Below are 20392 nucleotides of genomic sequence, written 5' to 3'. Positions count from 1 at the left end.
TTATTTATTCATGAATTAATAAAAATACCTAAACAGAATGAAAAAATACATTTTTATTTCAGTGATATAATACTTGCTGTCTTTTAAATTATGCAATTACTGCGTGAATTGCAACATGTAGGCGTACCTCATCTCACCGTGACGCAGTCGCATTGAAAGAGCCACGACACTGCCTTCCCACTGCACAAAACAGAAGAGCTACCAGCTGGTGTGTCTATAAAGGACAAGCATCATCGACTTGGAAAGAGAGATTTGACCACGCTCGGCTTTCTTCTGGTACTGTCTGACTTCCTTTTATTTTTCCTTCCTCTTTTTGAATTTTTTTCTTAAATAATTTAGGGATGGAAATTTGGCATCCGGAAGTTGCTCATGTTCCTCTGCTATCCGGTATTACATAAAGGAAACAAAGCACCTGTGTCTCTGCAGCAATTTAGATGCGTTTTAAAGGGGGACGAGATAAGATAAGGAACCTGTGTTAATTCATACTGAATCGCTGATAAGCATCACATTTAACCACTCGATCATTTTAAACTACAGATCGCTGCAGCTCATGTCTCAGGGCCACGATACAGGTTTGTATAATCCGGGATTGTTTTGGAGAACTGAGATATAAATATAAATATACATAATCTGAAAGAACTCTTAACTGCCCATCTTTATTTAGCCTGCTGGGGCTGGTGGGTGTATCCCGGAGGCAGCTCCCACGACAGCCTATCATGGCTCACCTAAAAGGAGCTTTAATGCTGTCTGCGGCACATCAGCAGGGACACGTGCAGTGTCATTACATTAAACCTTCCAATTTACAGAGTGTTTATTCTGTGCTGTACATGCTAAAGCTGCTGTCTACACTCTTGTTAGTTTAATCATATTGACTTAGGTAATAATAGATTTCCCTCAGAAGGTGGCTTATAGCATTCCAGAGTTATTGCAATAACATTATCTAGTTTGTCTTCTTAGTAATAGAGCTAGGGATATAATAAATAAGGAGATATTTTTCCGTGATAAGATATTAAAGAGGTTTACAATAGATATTAAACTACAGGCTAACTCACGAAGAACTGCAACTCTCAATAAGCAAATTAAATGATGGTTGTTCCAACAAAGAGTATTGTTTAGGTTACTTCCTGTATATTATTTTTATAGTTAAGTTGGTGTATTTATAACACTGTTTTCTGCTGAATTTTATTTTCGTAGTTATGTTGTCAAACTAAAATTACATGTGTAGTTTTAGTTAACTGTAATAAAACTTAAAAAACAACAACAACAACTTTCCAGCGAAAAGACAAAAGCCCTAATAAACACAATGATGTGAGACACATCAGAGCGATTTGTTTTACCATGTATTTCTCACCTATATTCAAGAAAGCCTATTTTCATGAACAGTGGAAAAGTCTAGAACAGCTGCCATACTGCTGTGGGATTACTTTTTTGTTAACCCGCCTTTAGTATGGGAGTGTTTTACATTCAACACATTGTGCTGGTTTTGAAAGGGAAGCATTGTTCAGCAGGCCTGTAAAACCTATGCAGTCTGTGGAATTTCACATTGGAGTATATCAGCTTATTAAAGTTCCAACTCTGATGCTGCATTTTAATTTGAAACAGTCTCAGGCATGAATTTACAGTAACCTTTTTGTAACTATTCAAATTTTTTCTTGTTTACTTAAAACCTTTGAAATGTTTAAATGTAACTTCATTATTATATGTTAGAAATTTTCACGTTTACGCAGTCCTAAAAGTAGAGAGGGAAAGACGAGGATGGAAGAAATAAAACTACAGAGAAGATTCTTGGAAGTAGTAAAGAATGACATGCAGATGGTTGATGTGACAGAAGAAGACTCAAAGATAAGGATGAGATAGACTCTTAAAGGGAGCAGCCAAAAGAAGAAGAAGAGTTGTTTTTCAAGAGAACTTTATGAGACTTCTTAAAAGTTCTACTTTGGATTTTGGCTGCCTTTGGTCTGTTCTCTGTCAAGATGACGATCCCTACCTGCTTCAGTAAAATTGAGAACCGGGCTATGGGGAGGCCAATTCATGACTAATAGTGTTCCATTGTGTTTTTTTTCTAAAAAATGAAGCTGCTGTGCCGACATCCCCAAAACCACTGGCTGATATGATGCCTAAAACCATGACAGATCCTCCACAGTTTCAAGAATAACCTGCAAACCATAGCAATAGTTCTTTGGGTGTCTTATCAATACCATTTTGTGCATGTCAAGCTGCTACATTGTTATTTTTTGTAAATGTTTGTAGATTTAACTAAAAATGGGAACAAATTATGATTTTTTTTTTCTTTTCCTGACATGCTGCTGGTAATAAAGTGTGGAAAGATATTTTCAAAAATTGGTTCTTTGTTACGTGTAGATTCAACAGACACAAAGGTTCATCCTTTTAGTTAGGTGCCTTATGTTTGAGCGATTCACAGATCAGTGTTAAGTTGCTTAACGAGCAAGAAAACATTCCTTTGAGAAGGGCTAGCTTTCCAAAGAAAGCCTGAAGTATGTCAAGGCTACATTAAAAATTACAAGAAAGTCTGACTGCTTGTAAGTTAGCTCATTTTTCCCACAGTTTTTTATTAGGTCGTGGTTTCACTTCACTACCCCAAAACATTTACTTTAACTTTATTCTTTACCAATGCCTTCTTAGAACAACTTGCTTAACCCTTGTGTCATCCTTTAAGGTTTTGTTTTGCTGCCATCAAACTGTTCCTTTTATGTATTAACAGGCTCTTTCAATTAGACAACAGCATCTGCATGACTGCTGACGCTGCACCAATCCTCTGCTGATCTCCCCTTACTCATGAACAAGACCCCGAAGTCCTTCCACTGAAAAGAAAATTACACTAACACTAAATGAATAAAGATCTTTTTTCCCACAAATTTGTGGAATTAGCTATTTTTAGCTACCTTATGGAGTTTTTATGTAGTGTTTTATTTAAATCCCCATATTTTGTTGAAAGATACCATAATCATTTTATTTAGAAAAACCAAATCTATTTCTTAATGAATAACAATAAAAAGTTCTTAAAATCTGCAGTAAACTGCTTGAATGTACTTCTGTGCGCCATTGTATCCATAGCACAGTGAAATATTAAGGACTTTTATTATGAAAGGACAAAATGGGCTGAAACTAAAGTTGTTTTGGGTGAATCTGAAATTCCAGGCAAGGGAAAGGTGTGGGGAGGGTCACAACTTTGGCTGTTGTGCTGTCAATTGTTCTTGACCTGTAAGTGAGTAGTTTCTTCTGCTTTTATTGATTTTAAATGTTTACACATGTGCCATTGAGTTAATTAATAGATGTACTTGTTGTATTGAATTTATGTAAGAAAACAAGTTAATGAGCAGTTAGATTCTATCCTCGACCTTGTTATCGTGCAAAGCTCACTGCAAACATAAAATGCATATTATGCTTACTATATCATATTATATTAGCATTTAAGATACTGTTTCTCAGCGTAGTGAGTAATGGGTGAAATTCCATCTCATGTATTTGGATATTTGTGTTAATTCTAGTTGAGGCCCTTTTACCTCGCAGTGATAACTACAGTTAATTTGGATAGCATTGTTTGATAGAAATGGTGATTAAATCTTTATTTTATCTTATTAGTTATATTTTTACTGTAGAAAATTATGACATTTCGTCTATCTGTGATTATCTGAGGCTGAGAGAAGACCAAGGCCATGTAAAAACATTATTATTAAGCAGTATCCCTTTAACCAAAAGTAATTTTAACCTTAGCTAGCAAACAGCAGTTAGCTAATTAGCTAGCTAGCTGGCTAGTTCATGTGACTAGCCTCATTACACTTTGCCAACATAATACAAATGTGTCATTAAAATCTACCACTATTATATATTTAAACTCAGTTGATTCAACACTGTACTTAAGGTAAAAAATCCTGGTGTTTTTATGTCATATTACGTGGGGTCTTTTCTGTTCTGATATATCTCAGAGACAATTGTTGCTCTTTTAGCATATTACAACTAGTGCAGTTGGTTTTAAAATTTAGTTACTTTAATTTAATTATCTCATAAAGTTCTTCATATCAAGTGGTGGGGAAAAAATGGAAAGATCATTTTGCATGTTTGTGATAAAAATGAAGGCCATTTAACAAACACGTATGTTTCAAACACATCCTTGTAAAATATGTTGTAATGCTGTATATTAAATTGCCCTAAAATATATAAAATGATGAATAGCAGTAATGTGTAACAGACACGACAATTTAGCAGTAATATTTACCCAAAAAATGAGAGAAAACTAAAACAGACAAAAAATAGTACAAACATGGTACAAAAGCACTCCAAAAATACCACAGAAAGACTGAGAATCTTCCCAGCTACTGCCTGTTTTATAATTAAGGTCTCTATTTAGAATTAAAGCATCTGTAAATCTGTAAACTTTGGTTATTGGGATGTTGGATTACCAATATGCACTGGCCCCTGTGAATAAGTCATCTATTTCCTATCTCAACTCAACTGAAGCTGTCTGCTCAATTCTCCCTAAAACAAATATCAAAGTACACTTTGTTTGGCACTGCCAAATAGACTCAGGTGAGTTAGCAAACTAACCAATGTAACTGTAATTAATCTTGAAGTTTGTATGGGGTTTTAAAAGGAATATTCATCTGAATTAAAAACAACATTCACAACTTGTTTAAAGTTACTTGACTTGGAGTATATTCGCAGTAGTTATAAATTCAATTCAGTTTTTTTTTATATAGTATCAGATCACAAAAACGGTCACCTCAAAACCCCAACCCTTAGACAATCCCCTCTGTCAGCAAGCACTTGAAGCAGAGATGGTTCAGGTTCACCTGATCCATAAGTTTTAAGATCTATTTTTTAAGTCTGGTCTTAAAAGTAGAGAGGGTGTCTCTCTCCCAAATCCAATCCGGAAGTTGTTTCCAGATTAGAGGGGCCTGATAGCTGAAGGTTCTCCTATTAATCAATGGTAGAATCTTGAGAATTTTTGCATGTTGATGGTAGGGCTGCCACGGTTAGTCGACTAGTCACGATTACGTCGACTATCAAAATCGTTGACGACTAATTTAATAGTCGATACGTTGTTTGAAGCTTTGTAAGATCCTAAAAGACGCAGGAATAAGTAGTAGTAGTAGTAATTAATTTGCTAGGCGAGGAGAGACAGCGTGTCTAAATTTCAGCAGTTTTACTTGGTCCGCCTTTCTACATTTTTGAAAAGAAACCTGGAGTTGGTCCCATTTCTTTGAGTGATACGTCACAAGATGTCCTAGCTTTATCCAAAGCTGTTTTTTCAGAAAGAGAAATACAACAATTTTCCTTGCTATATAAAGATCTTCTAAACAAGTGCAACACTATTTCCTCTCCAGCTTCCAAGTTATCTGCTTTAAGGAGCGCATTTGTGAGTTAAGTACGAGTTAAGATTTGTAGCTTTATTTGTCAGAAAAGCCACAGTATCCAGTGTTGTACACAGTGAGGATTTAACTCTAGTAGCAAAGTAATTGACTTCTGTGGGAGTAAAATTTAGTTAGCTCCTCTGGATTGTCTTGGCAGAATATACCATTGGAGGAATTACTGCCTTAAACTTAGTTACTGCGCTTTCAAAAGGACATCAGCTGTAATGAAATCTGTTCCCCAGTGCTGTGTAATACATAATAGTAAATTTAAATGTCATCAAAAAGTGGTCCGATGCAGAAGGATTCTGAGGAAAACCTGTTAAATTATCAGTTTGTTGTCAGGACAAGATCAAGAGTATAATTAAAAAGATGAGTCATTTTGAGAGAAGCCAGTTGGGTCTAATGGATTATCCAGGCTGTTGTTTTCAGTGTCTACAATCATGTTAAAATCACCAAAGCTAATTAATTTATTTGAACCGATCATTAATAACATTATAAAGTCGAAGAAATTGGATAGAAGCTTTGAGTAAGTGCCAGATGGACGATAAACAGCAACAACCCACAATCCATAAAATGCTCACAGTCATTGTTATTGTGGTTGTGGGTATTTTATGGATAACTGTTAAGGTCAACCTTTCAACGGCTTCTGCAAAGGCCTGAGATGCATTAAGTCGTTTTTCGCTCACAATCTGAAATTTGTATAACTACATTACTGAATGAGGTAATACTTATTTTGAAACATGTATTCCTTGGGGTTTCATCAGGAAGGCTGTCCGGTATAAAAACGCTGCCAAATCAAACTGTTGCAACATGTTTTATATCTTGAAAGTCCCATGTAAGAGGCCTGTGGAATGACCTTCAGGTAGATTCAAACCCAGGCTGTCTGTTTAACCCAGTGAGCTAAACCAGCGCTCATCTGCCAAGTTTTGTTAAGGACCTATTCTTTCTCTCTGTGGCTTAAGAACTTGACCGGGAATGCTCCTAGGAAAGTTTCATTGAGGGGTTTCAGGGCGAGCACCCAATATGCTCTCTCAATGTTGGGCACTAAAGAGGCTCCAATCCTGTTGTCAATAACAATTCCACAGAAAGTCAATGACGTCATCTTATTTTGTTGTGAATGCCCTTCCCTATGAGTCATTTTAACTTCTGTTTATACCAACTCTGACAAACGTCTTCATGGGAATGAATTTCAGTCATTGACATTATCATTTTCTCCACCGTCTTTAATTCTTAGCTATATTTTATTTATAGGTTCAATTATACAGTTTAGGTGCTGTTTGGAAGGTGTTTTTTTTTCTGTTACACATTTTTGTTTGTCCGTTGTATCTCCAATTTGAAAATGTTTCAGATATGTACAACTGTTGTTTGTGCTTAAACTTGCAGACGTGTCACACAGCATAAAAACAAATGAAGGGAATGTTTCTCCAGCTGAGCCGTGCGATCCATACCGCACCTGCTCTCCGTTATGGCATCCATTCTGGGACGCGCCCCGTCTCAACTGCCGCCTCCAAAAAGAGGGTTGAGCGCTCGTTGACTTCTGAGGAAATCTACGCTCGTGAAGGCAAGCATGGAGCGCACAACTACCATCCCCTTCCTGTGGCCCTGGAGAGAGGAGAAGGTACGTTTGGCATATGACTATTAAAATTAATACAATACAGAACTGTGCAAAAGTATTGAGCCACCCCTCGTTACTTTATATCTTGATACAATTATGAGCTTAGAAGTCAATATTTGGTATGACCACCTTTACTCTTTAACACAGCCTCTCTTAGTTAAGCTTTCTCATAATTTCTTGGCATAGTCGTCAAGAATAGTTCTCCAGGCTTCTTGAAGGACAGTCAAAGCTGTTCTTTGGCTGTTGGCTGTCTTTTGTTCTGTTCTCTGTCAAGATGATCCCACAGTGCTTCAACAGTGTTGAGGTCTGTTCTTTCTATCCAAGTGTGCTTTTACTACATTGGCAGTGTATTTGAGGTCTTTGAAAATGAAACTAGTCAGATTTCAACACATTGCTCTTTGGAAATTGTATTGTTGTTGCAAAAGTACAATTTTATGCCTGTCAGACTATCTTTTAAATTGTTCATTGTTTCAACTAAAGAAATGGGAACACATATATTTATGCAACAGACTTCTACTAACAAAGTGCCTCGACATACAATTTAAAGTTGTCTGTTATGTGTAGACATAAAACCGGTTCATTCCCAAACCACTTAACCCTGACATGTCCATCTGTTTTTTTCCCCTTCCTCCCAGGCATCTATGTGTGGGATGTGGGGGGCAACCGGTACTTTGACTTCCTCAGTGCATACAGTGCTGTAAACCAGGGCCACTGCCATCCCAAGATCATAGCTGCACTCACCTCCCAAGCATCGAAGCTCACCTTGACTTCCAGAGCGTTCTATAATGATGTGCTGGGAGCCTATGCGGAGTATATCACCAACATGTTTGGCTATGATAAAGTTTTGCCAATGAATACAGGTAACATCTAATCCTGACTGCGCTAGCTATCTTTGAAGGTCATTGTGAGTAGATTTGTTGACTCTAATATTTTGTAATGCAACAGGTGTTGAGGGTGGTGAGACTGCCTGCAAGCTCGCACGCAAGTGGGCCTACAATGTAAAGGGGATTCCCAAAAACAAGGCAAAAATCATTTTTGCAGGTAAGTTGGTTTTTTTTTTTTTCATTGAAATTGACTTCACTTTTCGTGAGTGTGTCCATTTTTTTTCACCTTACGCATCATTCTGTAAGAAATAGACCAAACGTTACTAACGTTTACTTTAATAAGGTAAGATGACCCATTTCTTGACTTGGCAGGCACAATAACCTCCACTATTACGGGATTAGGAGACCAGTGAGCTAAACCAAGCAAGTTACTTCTTAGAAATTGTATCTTTCAGATGTTCTTTGTTCAAAAAAATATGATCCCCCTCCCCCCAAACAACAATAATATGATAAACACACCATCTTCTTTACTCTTCTTGATTAGAGGGAAACTTCTGGGGCCGCACCATGGCAGCCATCTCCAGCTCCACTGATCCCAGTAGCTACGAAGGTTTCGGCCCCTATATGCCAGGATTTGAACTGGTCCCATTCAACGACATACCTGCACTAGAGGTACAGGTTTTCATGCACAAGATTTTCTGTACAGTTAGTTTCATGCTAAGTGGATAATATAGTCTATGAGACTCTGACCATCTGTGTATATATAGGGTAGAAATTACACATTGAATTTAGCTATTTTTGTGAATGCAGACCTTTTTTTAACATAACAGGTGAATAACTGACTGAAGTACTGTTTATTTATTGACAGAATTATCATATACTTGTCTTTTTATTTTCTTTTTTTTTGTCCGCCTCTCCAGAAAGCCCTTCAAGACCAAAATGTTGCAGCTTTCATGATGGAACCCATCCAAGGGGAAGCTGGTGTGGTGGTGCCCGACCAGGGCTACCTGACTAAAGTCAGGGAACTTTGCACAAAATACAATGTAAGTCCTGCGCAGAAAGGAAAATAAGTGTTGTAATTACCTACAGGTTGATATGGAAACAAATGTTTCCCTTCAAACTGAACTAGAGTCTAGTGTTTGTTATAAAAACAAGTATATTTCGCATATTTCCTGAAGCTTGCTTCATGCTGTTTTATGGTTTCAAGCATATGAATGTCAACATCAAAGAGCGGGCATTTAGTAGAGGTAGTTAATTCTTAGGTGGTTGATAAAAGCTGAAAGAGAAGTGTTTTGACTTTTCTGGAAACAGCTGTGTAATGACTTAGTGGTCTGTTTATGTACCAATAGCATAAATAAAGGCATGTCAACAAAATCTTTAATCAATCTTTGTTTTTTCTAAGTTTGACAACAAGATGTCCATTTACATTCCACGCTTTTTTCAGGTGTTGTGGATTGCTGATGAGGTGCAGACAGGCTTGGCACGTACTGGCCGACGGCTGGCTGTGGACCACGAAGACGTTCGTCCGGATATGGTCATTCTAGGCAAAGCTCTTTCTGGAGGAGTTTACCCAGTAAGCATTTTACTTTGGTTCAATCACGCTTCGTTACACGTTATGAATACTCGGAGTTCAAGATTTGTGAGACAAAGTAGACTCAGAACTTTTCACCTTTGCTTAACCTGATCTGTTTTTGTCTGCACTAGGTATCTGCTGTACTGTGTGATGATGAGATAATGCTGACCATCAAACCTGGTGAGCACGGCTCCACATTTGGAGGTAACCCGGTGGGCTGTCGGGTAGCTATTGCTGCGCTAGAGGTCAGTGTTAAAATGCACTTTACATTCACTTATTGGCATACGTAAAACAAGTCAGCAAAAGTTTTTTTTTCCTTATTGAGTAAACAGATTAAATAAAATGAACATAAAATTTAAAATGCATAATAAAGTTGACAGTAGCAGAAGAATAATCAACCTGTTTGTTTTCCACTCTTGCTGCTCTTATTTGTAGGTGATGGAGGAGGAGAAGCTGGCAGATAATGCCCAGAGGATGGGGGAAAAGCTGCGGGCTCAGCTCAACAAGCTGCCCAAAGACATAGTGACAACAGTGAGAGGAAAAGGCCTCCTCAATGCAGTCGTCATCAAAGAGACCAAAGGTATAGTAGTGATCGTTTCTTGATAGCTAACATGAAATATTTTAGTCAGTGAAATCAGATTACAAAGCTAATCGACGGTCGTCTACTTTTATTATCAGATTATCAAGGCTTGAGTGTTGCCATCATGTTTTAATGCAGTGGTTCTCAAACTGTGGTACGTGTACTTGGGCTCTCTCTGGTGGTACGTGGGGATCTTTTTTTAAAGATTAAATAACATAGCATTGTTGAGGTTCCAGAGGCTCTTCTGGGAGCCAGAGTAGGCCAGGAAATGTCTCCCCGAGCATGAGTCCTCTATGTAGAGCAGCCAGGGAAATGAGCCCGCCAGCGCTCTGTAGCAGCCGCGACTGCTGCTACAGAGCGCTGGCGGGCTCGTTTCCCTGGGTCTTAAAACTGCAAAGGCGGCATGGTGCTGTCACGCCCTTTCTCAGTGATGCCGCGGTGCCTCAATCCCAGCCAGCATCGATGAGTCAGAGACCCCCAGAAGAATCGGTGCTGGATGCCGAAGCTCCTGGTAGCCAGGAGAATGCGATCTGTTTCTTCTGCAAGTGAGCAGTAATCATTCGCAGCCAGCAGCGGGGAGTTGGTGAGGCCAGCTCGTACCTGTAACTGTCGGAGGAAGACGTGAGTCTGGAGAGCACCATTCCTAGCAAGGACAGCGTGCTCTCCATGAGCTCGAGAGCGGTACCTTCACCCAAGCCCGAGAGAGAGAGGAGTTTCTCTGCATCGGAGAGGGAGTAGTGCCGCAGCAGCAGCGCCTTGAGAGCAGTGTATTTCCCTTGGGTGGTTGGATCCCGGAGGAGGGTCATCACACAGCCGATCCAGTGAGGCCAACACATGATAGTGTTTCGTGTCATCGGCTGAAATGCCACAAAGAGCAAACTGAGATTCGACATGCAGGAACCATGAAGGAGGGTTGTGAAGCCAAAAATCTGGTAGCTTATTTGCCACAGCAAAAATTAAAACGTACAGCTCTGCTATCACTTCCGACATAAATGAAGACAGAAAACTAAACAGCAGTAGCGTTTGTAGGGTTACTGAAGTTGGGATAGCTGGTATATAATGATGTGCTGGGTGGTGGCTAGCTACACAGCTATGTTAGCATAATATAAACACAGTGAAGCTGGAGGATGAACGCTAAGTTTTTTCCACTCGATAAAAGTTAATGTGAGAGTTTCTGATGGTAGGGACAAATGTAATCGCATGACAGGATGCTGTAAACAGACCAAACTTCAATCGGGAGAAAACCTGCAATATAAGGTTAGTCATTAATATACTGCTGCATGGGCTGGGCTGTAGTTACATCATAATGCTTTAAAATGAACAGTGATCATAAAAACTGAGAGAGGCCGACGGTGATCGCTGACTTTGACATTGAAATGACAGTTAAAATAACATTTATATAAGAAATAAAATTGTCTGTGTAAACTGTATGTGGTGTTAAATAATACTATTGTACTTTAATGTTGGTCATAAGGGTGGTACTTCAAGAGCCATATATTTTATGGTGGTACTCATTGTGAAAAGCTTGAGAACCACTGTTTTAATGAGTATAAACGATATATTAGTGTAACTTATATTAAAACAATTTCCCCCAGACTACGATGCGTGGAGAGTGTGCTTGCGTCTTCGTGACAATGGTCTGCTGGCAAAACCCACCCACGGTGACATCATCCGCCTGGCTCCTCCCCTCATCATCAAAGAGGACGAGCTAGAGGAATGCATTGATATCATCCAAAGAACCATCATGTCTTTCTAAATGACTGAACATCACACTGACATCCTTCAGACTACTAGCTTAAGTTGTGATCGGTCAAGTAGCTAGTTTTTTTCTTTTTTTCCAGAATCAGTATTTCCGGGCTGGGCATTGCTGTAGAAATACAGTATAAAAGTACTGTGTATTTAGTGTTTGCGTCATTGAGGACACTGACACTGAACAGACAAACTAGACAGCCTCAGGAAAGAGTGCAATTGTTAGAACAGTGTTTGTAGTAATATTTGCTTTTAGACTCTCGGTAAATGGAGTAAAGGATGAGTTTTCTTTTTAAAATTTTAATTTTAAAAAGAAAAAGGTCAAAAGTTACAAAAGATTTTCGTTTTAATAAGCCTTCACAAGGCTGAATGAACACTATCTTGTGTAAGTGAACAACAAATTTATTAGTCTGCTGTTACTCATTTTTTTAAATTAGACTAAAGACATAATTGCTGTTTCATTCCATGAAAACTATCTTAAGGAGCTTTAGAAGTCAATACATTTATAAAAGTTTTAAATCCCACGTCCTTAAAAGCACATTTTTAAAAATCAAAAACAAAAGCTAAATTATTAACAAGGATACAAATGATTGTGCATTGCTGGAAGAAACGACCCCACATGATTGTAATAATTTACACTTCATACTGAAGGATTTGGTATTTTGATTTATATAACATCATATTGTTTAAGGACTGTTGAATCTTTGGAAGGCTTATGCTGCTAGCTTTGTTTGGCATGGAGTTAAGAGTTTACTGTATTCATGTTTTACATTTCTACAGTATGTATAGATTGTCATCTTACAATGTTACCTTTATGTTGTTGCATCTGTTTCGCTCTAAATAAATTATTCTCAAATTATTTATCTCTTTTCCGTTGTCTCTTGCTCTCTGCTTGCACCAGTAATGCAGCACGTCAGGAAGTGAGGTCACGGACTTATTCAGATGACTTTGCTGATTGCAATCTGGAAGATATCCCATGTAAAAAGAACCTTATCTGGGTTGTACTCACTTTGTAACTTAAGAAATTCGAAATGGGACAAAGTTCTCGGTCACAATACACAACAGGGGTATTGGGGTATATCAAAGTTTGTTCCTTGTAAAGGACAAAGTTTAACGAAGGAAAAATATCCAGATTACTCTTTTTTTTGTTTTTTGTTTTTTTTATGGATCAGATCCACAAACATGCATCTAATGACTTATATAAGCTTGGATAATTTAGCATGTCACAAAAATGTTGCATTGCATTAAAATATTTGCAATGACCACAGATGTGACACTAGAGGGTGCTGTGCTCTTTTTAAAATGAAACTGGATCCAAAAAACTATCCAAGGCAAACATGCTGTAGAGAGACAATTCGAGCCCTACTGACAGAGTAAGGTATGCACCCTCTGCTTAACACTGTCAGACAAACTACAGATTGGATGATCCCTCTTTTAGCACAAACAATCCTTCAGGCTAGCGCTACGCTGGGATTTCCACATATTTACAGATCTACTCTGACTTATTCTTTGGAAGTGGTCAGTGTCAGAGTCCAGTATATCAACTTTATTTTTCTTGAGCAGAAGCCAGCACATTTTTGATCATGTGACAATTCAGACGAGGAGAAGGAGAACTGGCTTTTTAAATATGACTTAAATATGAAGCAGTGGCACATCTTATGCTCTGAGGTGGGCAGATGTGGAGTTGTAAGTCAGGAGGGATAGGAGTGCGAGATAAACGCTACACTGAAACAAATATTTAAAATTTCAGGATGTAATTGTTACTTTTAATCACCTCTGACAACACAGTAGTCTCACAGCAAGAATCTCTGGTGAGCTGACTGAAGTAAAAGTCACATGAATTCCTGTCCCTGGCCACACACACTCACAAACAGAAAACAGTAAAACCAAGAGAAACGAAAAGACTACATATACTGTAAGTCACTGTGTGATCAAATAACTTTATGCTTACAGTGTCAGCATATCCCAGTGGTCCTACATCCCAAACTCTCTAACAATAAAACATAATCCCATCACTAGTTCTACTCCACTTTCCCCCCGGTGTTTCTCTGCACTGGGGCCTGATCCACTGCTTGAGAACCACAAACATAGCCTAAAACTTCAGCCATATGACCTTCAGGCAGTGCAAATTAGTGTAATTACTGTGGAATAAACACATTAGTCTGCAGTAATTACCCTTTTTTAAATGGATGTTATTTCAAACCCTTTATTTAGAAAAAAATATGCAGTAGACATCAGGTGTCACTTTGAGACAGATACATAAAAGCATAATGAATGCACTTAGAAATCAATAAAGTCCGCAAGGTTTAGTTCAATGCGTTGCACATGTGATGGAATACTAATGGCCAGCTTCTCTTCAGAGGCTTTGTATTGAGTGCTTTTTTTGTCAACAATCATTCTTCCAAAGAAAGCTTGGATTATGTTTTGTGGGAATGCATGGCTTGCAAAAGAGCTGGACAAATTCTCAAGTGGAAACTGCAGACTAGCCACAGTCTGATCTGCAGAGCAAAGAGTCACGGTGTCAGATAGCATGTTTCCTAATCAAACCCACAACTATTTTCTGACTTTTTCCCGAGGTTTAACCTCATCTGCTCTCCAGCAGTCTCTGAGTCGCTGCCATCGGAGCAGGTTTTGTTTTATCATTGATGGGAAACATTAGGTGGAGGTCTGGAGGTTCACACACAGGACTTTTTGAGACATTTAAATGTGTTTCAAGCAAGATTTCTGATAAGCATCAAAAATTTCTGCAGATTAAAAAAAACCCCATCACAATTACCTTTTGAAACAACTTCAGGAAGACAGATCAGGAAGATCTCAACTACGCTACGGAGGCTAATTAGTTTTTAGACTTTTTTCAAATTATAATTTAGGTCATCATCTAATGATGAAGTCTTTGTTTGTATCAACTGTTAAAACAGCTGGTATATCTCAGGAGACAAATGTAAACAGCACTACAATCTAAGATAGATTATTATTTTGCATGAAGGAGGTCAGAGAAATGACAGGGGGAAAAAAGTGCAGTTTGCTTGTAAAATATGACTGGAATCCAGTTTGGCAGGAGAAATAAGGGTTATCATTGGGTGACACTGAGAAATGTGCAGACTTTGATCCCACACTCTACTGAGACCTGCATCCTACCCAGCCGTGGCAGAAAGGCATACCATATTCCACAAATGAGCTCCAGTTTTGGCAGGAGAGTGACAGGTCAGAGGATCTGGGAACACGTAGGTCCAGGCACCAGTCAGGCTTTGATTACCTCAGCCAAGCCTAAAGATGCTCCTGTAAAGCCACATGAGTTGTTTTCCCTGCCATGCACTCAGTGCCGACTGCCAGCCAAGTCCATTTGAGCATGGGGTGGATTCAAAGCCTAGTGTTTGTTCCATCACAATTCCTCATACCAAGAAGGTCAAGAGAGGCTCATCCAGACGACATGGCTGCTCTCAAATCCGCTCTTTCAGCTCTTTGTTCTTCACCTCCTCTTTGTCTCTAACCCCCTTTTCTGTCTCTCCATCTGCCTTTCTTTTAATTTGTTATCTCTCCCCGTGCCCCTGCTCTCTTTCTGCCCCTTTGTCTCTCCCTCAGCAAGCCCATTTGTATTCGTTCCTTACATAATGGAGAAATCAGATTGTGGTACTTAGCAAGGATGTAATCAAAGTCCCGTGCCAGGAATTTAATTCAGGTGAAGTTGCAGTTAAGAAGAGCATACATTATAAAGCTCTGTATGTATTTTTCCGTGGTGAATAAGGTGCCAGCTTGAGAATTATGACCGATGCACTGCTGCAATAGTACAAGCTATTCATTTTTCCTGCACCACCACAGATAAATCAGAGGAAAACATTGGGCTCGCCCGCCATTGCTCATAATAATAGGCCTTTTGCATTAAGTTTATGACAACTGAGTGCACCGATAAGAGACATATGCATCTTAAAGGGCAAATGACACATAACCACTGAGGAGTAATGCACACCGACTATTTTTCTCTCTCACCATGACCGTCTTGTAGTTCACACCAGAGGGATATTGATCAGGCATGGCAAGGTCCTCTAAAGGACACGTCCCTCCCCACAGACCTGAAGCACATTGGGCAAGTGGGATTCTCAGACCAGTCATTTTAGTTGTCACCCCCTCACCTGATTTATTTCTGGATTGTAGACAAGCGTGCAGGCTGTAAAAATATGATCTTCAGAGGTCAATTTTGTAGGGACTGATGTTATTAAACATAACGATGGAAAATACTGATGCCATTCAAGTGCTCTACCTCATCCTGCTGACAGTGAGGAGGTTAAAAAATGAAATAACATAATGTCTGCTTGGAAATGGTCATCAAATACACTTTAACTAATTTTTACCTGAATCTAATTCTCTCGCACAACAAAGCTTTTTGCAGCCTCTTTCTTTGGTAATCGTTATGCTTATTGTACACTGTGGTTGTAAAGGAATAAACATCATTAGCGACAATACTCGGGTAGGCTGTGCTGTTTAAAAAATGCTCAGTTTACACTAAGTGGCCAGGAAAATATCCCCCACACCATTACACCACCATACAAGGCATATACATATACAAGCTCCGACCCTCCAGATATCCATCTATCTGTCGTCCTTTTTTCCATTTCATTCTCTGACTCATTAAGATGGAGCTGATTGTGAAACCTGATCATGGAAGAAAGCATAAATCAAAGTGTACCTAAGAGTATCTGATGTATTACGTTTCTAGGCGCATCTCTTCGTGCAACCGCAGCTGTGGTACCGCATTCAAAATGTCTGGCAGTAATTCAAGACGAGGATGACTCATCTAACTGCCGTTCACTTCTCTGGGCACCGTCTCTTCGCTTTGCATTAGAAAATAAACTTGATAACAAATTTATTTAATTTTATTACCCACAGCCGGGAACACTGCTGTCTGGGTATTTGATTGGAAAGACGTAATTACAGTCAATAGAATTCCACTGATTGAGCTCCGCTTCGATATAATGAATGAAGAAAGGTTCACAGCAGAGGTGAGAGGCGGCTACATCCGAGACCCCGGGTGGTGAGCCTGTTGCCAGAGTGTGATTAATTCAACTGACTTCAAATACAAAATACAAACACACACAAAGAATGCTCAGAATATGCACAGCTGAGACATCAAAGGAATTACTTAATGATGAATGTGATCACGATCTGGGTATTTCGCAGTGGTCAACATTACCTTTAAAGGAGTACTGGGTGGTTCCTACTATACAGACAAAACAAAAGGCAGTGACGGCCTTTGTCTTTACATTATGGCATAACTTTGATGATCACAGAATTGTTATTGTGAGGTTGTTAAGTCTTCAGATATAAACCAGACATGTTTTTTCCAAGTGTTGAAACGCCCATCTTCTCCTTCAGTCGAGCAGTTAATTTGGAACTCCCCATAAAAAGTCTTAACACAGCTGATTCTAATTTTAGCCAAACTATGATTCATCCTAATCTAAACTGCTTGCCACTGATTCCACTTTTACATGTTTGGCCACTATTCCAGTAGGAGGTACCCAAGGTTCACATGAGTCTACCGTGACACCGAGACCACAGTAAAATGAGAACACACCGCCACTCGTGGCCCCGAAATATGCCTATGAGTATTTGAAGGCTGCATAAGCCGCAGACAGAACCAGTCACCGCCGCCCTCTTGTCTCTTCAGGTCAACCAAAGAAGCTGGGCGCTAACTCGGTCAAAACCATGCACAAACTGATGTTTCATAAGGACTTGGCTTAGCCTGCAGACTGGCCACAACAGCTCCACACAAAGCCTCACTGTTTACAGTGTTTGGGACTGAGGTGAGCGAAGAGGAGGAGGCAGCAGGAAGGAGGAGGAGGAGGAGCGGGGAGAGGGATGTGGGCTCAGCTTGCACTGTTGGATGGAGAGAAGAAAAAAGAAAAACAAATGACCAGGAGAAACGGGACCATAATGGTGCCCACAGGAATTTGAGTCTCAGGCCTCAAAACACTGAAAGGTCATTCTGCATGTCCTACAAGAGGATTTAGACAGAGTTTATACGAGAAGTAAGTGCATGGCACATTTAGGAAACAGGAGGGGGAGGATAAATTAACCCAGTGCATATGGTGTTTGTTTCTTCAACAAAGGGATGGATGTACTGGGCTAAGTGCTGCTCAAACCCAAGGTGATGAATCAAAAGAAAAATGTGTTTGCATGTAGGGCCCTTTCAAAGGAGACTGGAAGCCTAAAGTATCAAACAGCGACTTGCAGTGACAAGGAGATGCAAGTCTGGAATGGGCAAGCTGCCACAGAAGCTCTCAGTGTCATAAAGGATACATCACAAGTTTAAGCATCGCAGTGGCACTCTGCAGCTGATGCAGCACCACGTCTCTGTAAACAGAGCTCTGCAAACATGAAATGTCACTTTTTAACTTCAGCGGTTTCTGCCAATGTCTCTCACGATGGAAGCCATCAAAGGTGCATTAAAGTGTTGTGAGAACTCACAGCGTCAGTGATAATGGTAGCATGGCGCAACACTGTGTAAAAAGGCGGCCCTTGGTCGCTGGAGGACAGAAAGCCTTTCCGTTCATTATCGGCCAGAGATGATATGAATCAGCAATGTTGCTCCTGCTCTTTGTCTGAGCTAATTTATCACTAAAAAGGATGTCACATTTCTTTTTATTAGCCAAGTCAGTGAATGTTGGCACGCCTTCAGTGCTGAGGAAAGGTCTTCAGCCATCAGGATAATCTCACAGTAAGGTCTGTCGAGACACAACATTGGCTAATCTCTTGAGTTAGATGCCTTCCTTATGTTTGAATGACCCCTACGCTTGTGTTACATGACTTAACAAAGAGCAAACATTCCTCTGAAAATGGTCAGGTACAAGGACTGGATTGAAAATTAATGAAAAAGCAACCGATGTCCAAAGAACTGTGAAAGACCTTCAGAAAGCCTGGCAAACTACTGCTCAAGGCTAATATAAAAATTACAACAAAGGAACCAAAATATAAAGAAATTACGTGCGGCTCAGGACTTCTAAAGCTAGCACTATAATTAATGTGCCTGACACGCATTTTACTGTAGTGGTTTGTCTGGAATCCTTTATTATTTTCCCCAGAATGTTACAAAACACCAGTTTTTTCTCGAGAAATTGTTTTTTTTGTGTTCTTGTATTTTGTTTACCACAGTCTTTTGCCTGGTTAATGTAGGGATCACCGCAGAAGATTATCTGCCTCCATCTCACCCTATCCCTCACACCTTCTTCTCTCACACCAACCCTCTTTCTCACTAATCCCCCCTCTGTGGTCTTCCTCTTTCTCTCCTGCCTGGCTGTTCCATCTTTAATGTCCTTTCTCAAAATATGTTCACTATTCCTCATCTGCACGTGTCCTTTGAAAGACCTTCAGAAAGCCTGGGTAACTGTCAACTGTCAAAAGCAAGCGGAATATAAAGAAATCAGGGGTGGCTAAAACTTTGCACAGAACTGTATTAAAATAAGTACTGCATACACATTAAATGGCTTTCTGTCTAACTGATGAGTTTCAATCATAGTTCAGAGCCCTTGAGTTTTCACATTTTTAACGTGACTGATGATATAATATCTATCATGTTAGGTGTGAAACTACCAGCAGACTACATTTGCCAGGGTTTTCTAGCCACGTAGGATGTATAGCAAGCATTGACATCTCTAGCAGACAGAAGCAAAGCAAAGAGTGACACTTTAATTAAAAGTTTTATGCTTTTGCCCAAAAGCATTCCCTTTTGACACATGGTAGGTAGGAAGGAAATTACATATGCACACACACACACACACACACACACACACACACACACACACACACACACACACACACACACACACACACACACACACACACACACACACACACACACACACACACAGGGACAAATGATGAGAGCTTTTGATGTGACAGCAGAGTCTCCTCCCCGGTTTGTCAAAACGTGACAAAGTGTGTGACATTCCTTATACATGTGAGTGAATGTGTGGAACACCCTTTGAACACCACTCACACACAGGAAGTTGCCAGTTATTGTTAGACTGAAGCACATTCACATAATCTTTTATCCTCTGCTCCTTTCCTGTATTAAAATCAAATCCCTCACAGGGAAGCACTGATGAATAAAATCACACAGTCACACACAAAATTCTGTCATTACTGCTCCCTCGGACTTTTAACTTTAAATTCTGACTCATGCACCTCCAGAATTCAAAGGCATTCTGCAGGGCTTTGATCCTTAAGTGTCCTTCAGAATCCTGCTGAAGCTGCACATTCAGACCTCATGGTATGTTAGTTGCACATTGGCCCTCCACTGGGGGAATTCAAAACAGCCCCCTCTGCTTCATCCTTATACACGCCACAGCTCCATGCCTGGGGCTATCAGCATACCATAGACCTGGTGATGCTAGGGGAATATGCCATATCTGCTTGTCTTTATAGCAGTGTGGGGATGACCTCCCAATAATGTCACATATTGATTTATCTGGGATTACTCTCTGTTGTAGATTTTGCATTACCCAATGAGCAAGAACCAGTTGAAAAAAGAGCTAAACTAATATGATGCATTAACATTAATGTAATGTAACAATACAGCTCAAAACGGACTCACTTTTTTAGCCACCTACATGTGGTTCAGTGCTACGCATCCACCACCAATGGCCTTCTCAGACTGCCTTAATGCTTTTCTGCTGGAACTGCTTA

At 39.6% G+C, this 20392-nt stretch overlaps 1 protein-coding gene across 1 annotated transcript; it reads left to right on the top strand.

The window, feature by feature from the left end:
- Positions 1–116: 116 nt before the first annotated feature.
- oat (ornithine aminotransferase) lies at positions 117–12580 on the top strand. Its single transcript, XM_085416678.1, has 10 exons — positions 117–276; positions 6756–6990; positions 7623–7847; positions 7933–8028; positions 8356–8483; positions 8732–8854; positions 9256–9384; positions 9516–9629; positions 9820–9964; positions 11560–12580. The coding sequence occupies exons 2-10, from the start codon at positions 6780–6782 to the stop codon at positions 11718–11720; spliced, it is 1332 nt and encodes a 443-aa protein (XP_085272804.1). The 5' UTR covers positions 117–276; positions 6756–6779; the 3' UTR covers positions 11721–12580.
- Positions 12581–20392: the final 7812 nt, after the last annotated feature.

This window comes from Rhamphochromis longiceps, linkage group LG8 (genome assembly GCF_057381845.1).
Source record: "Rhamphochromis longiceps isolate RC_006_pf linkage group LG8, R_longiceps_female_GT1.1, whole genome shotgun sequence".
Classification (NCBI taxonomy): Eukaryota; Metazoa; Chordata; class Actinopteri; order Cichliformes; family Cichlidae; genus Rhamphochromis; species Rhamphochromis longiceps.
Note: the sequence above shows the minus strand (reverse complement) of the source record. Positions and strands in the feature narration are given on the sequence as shown.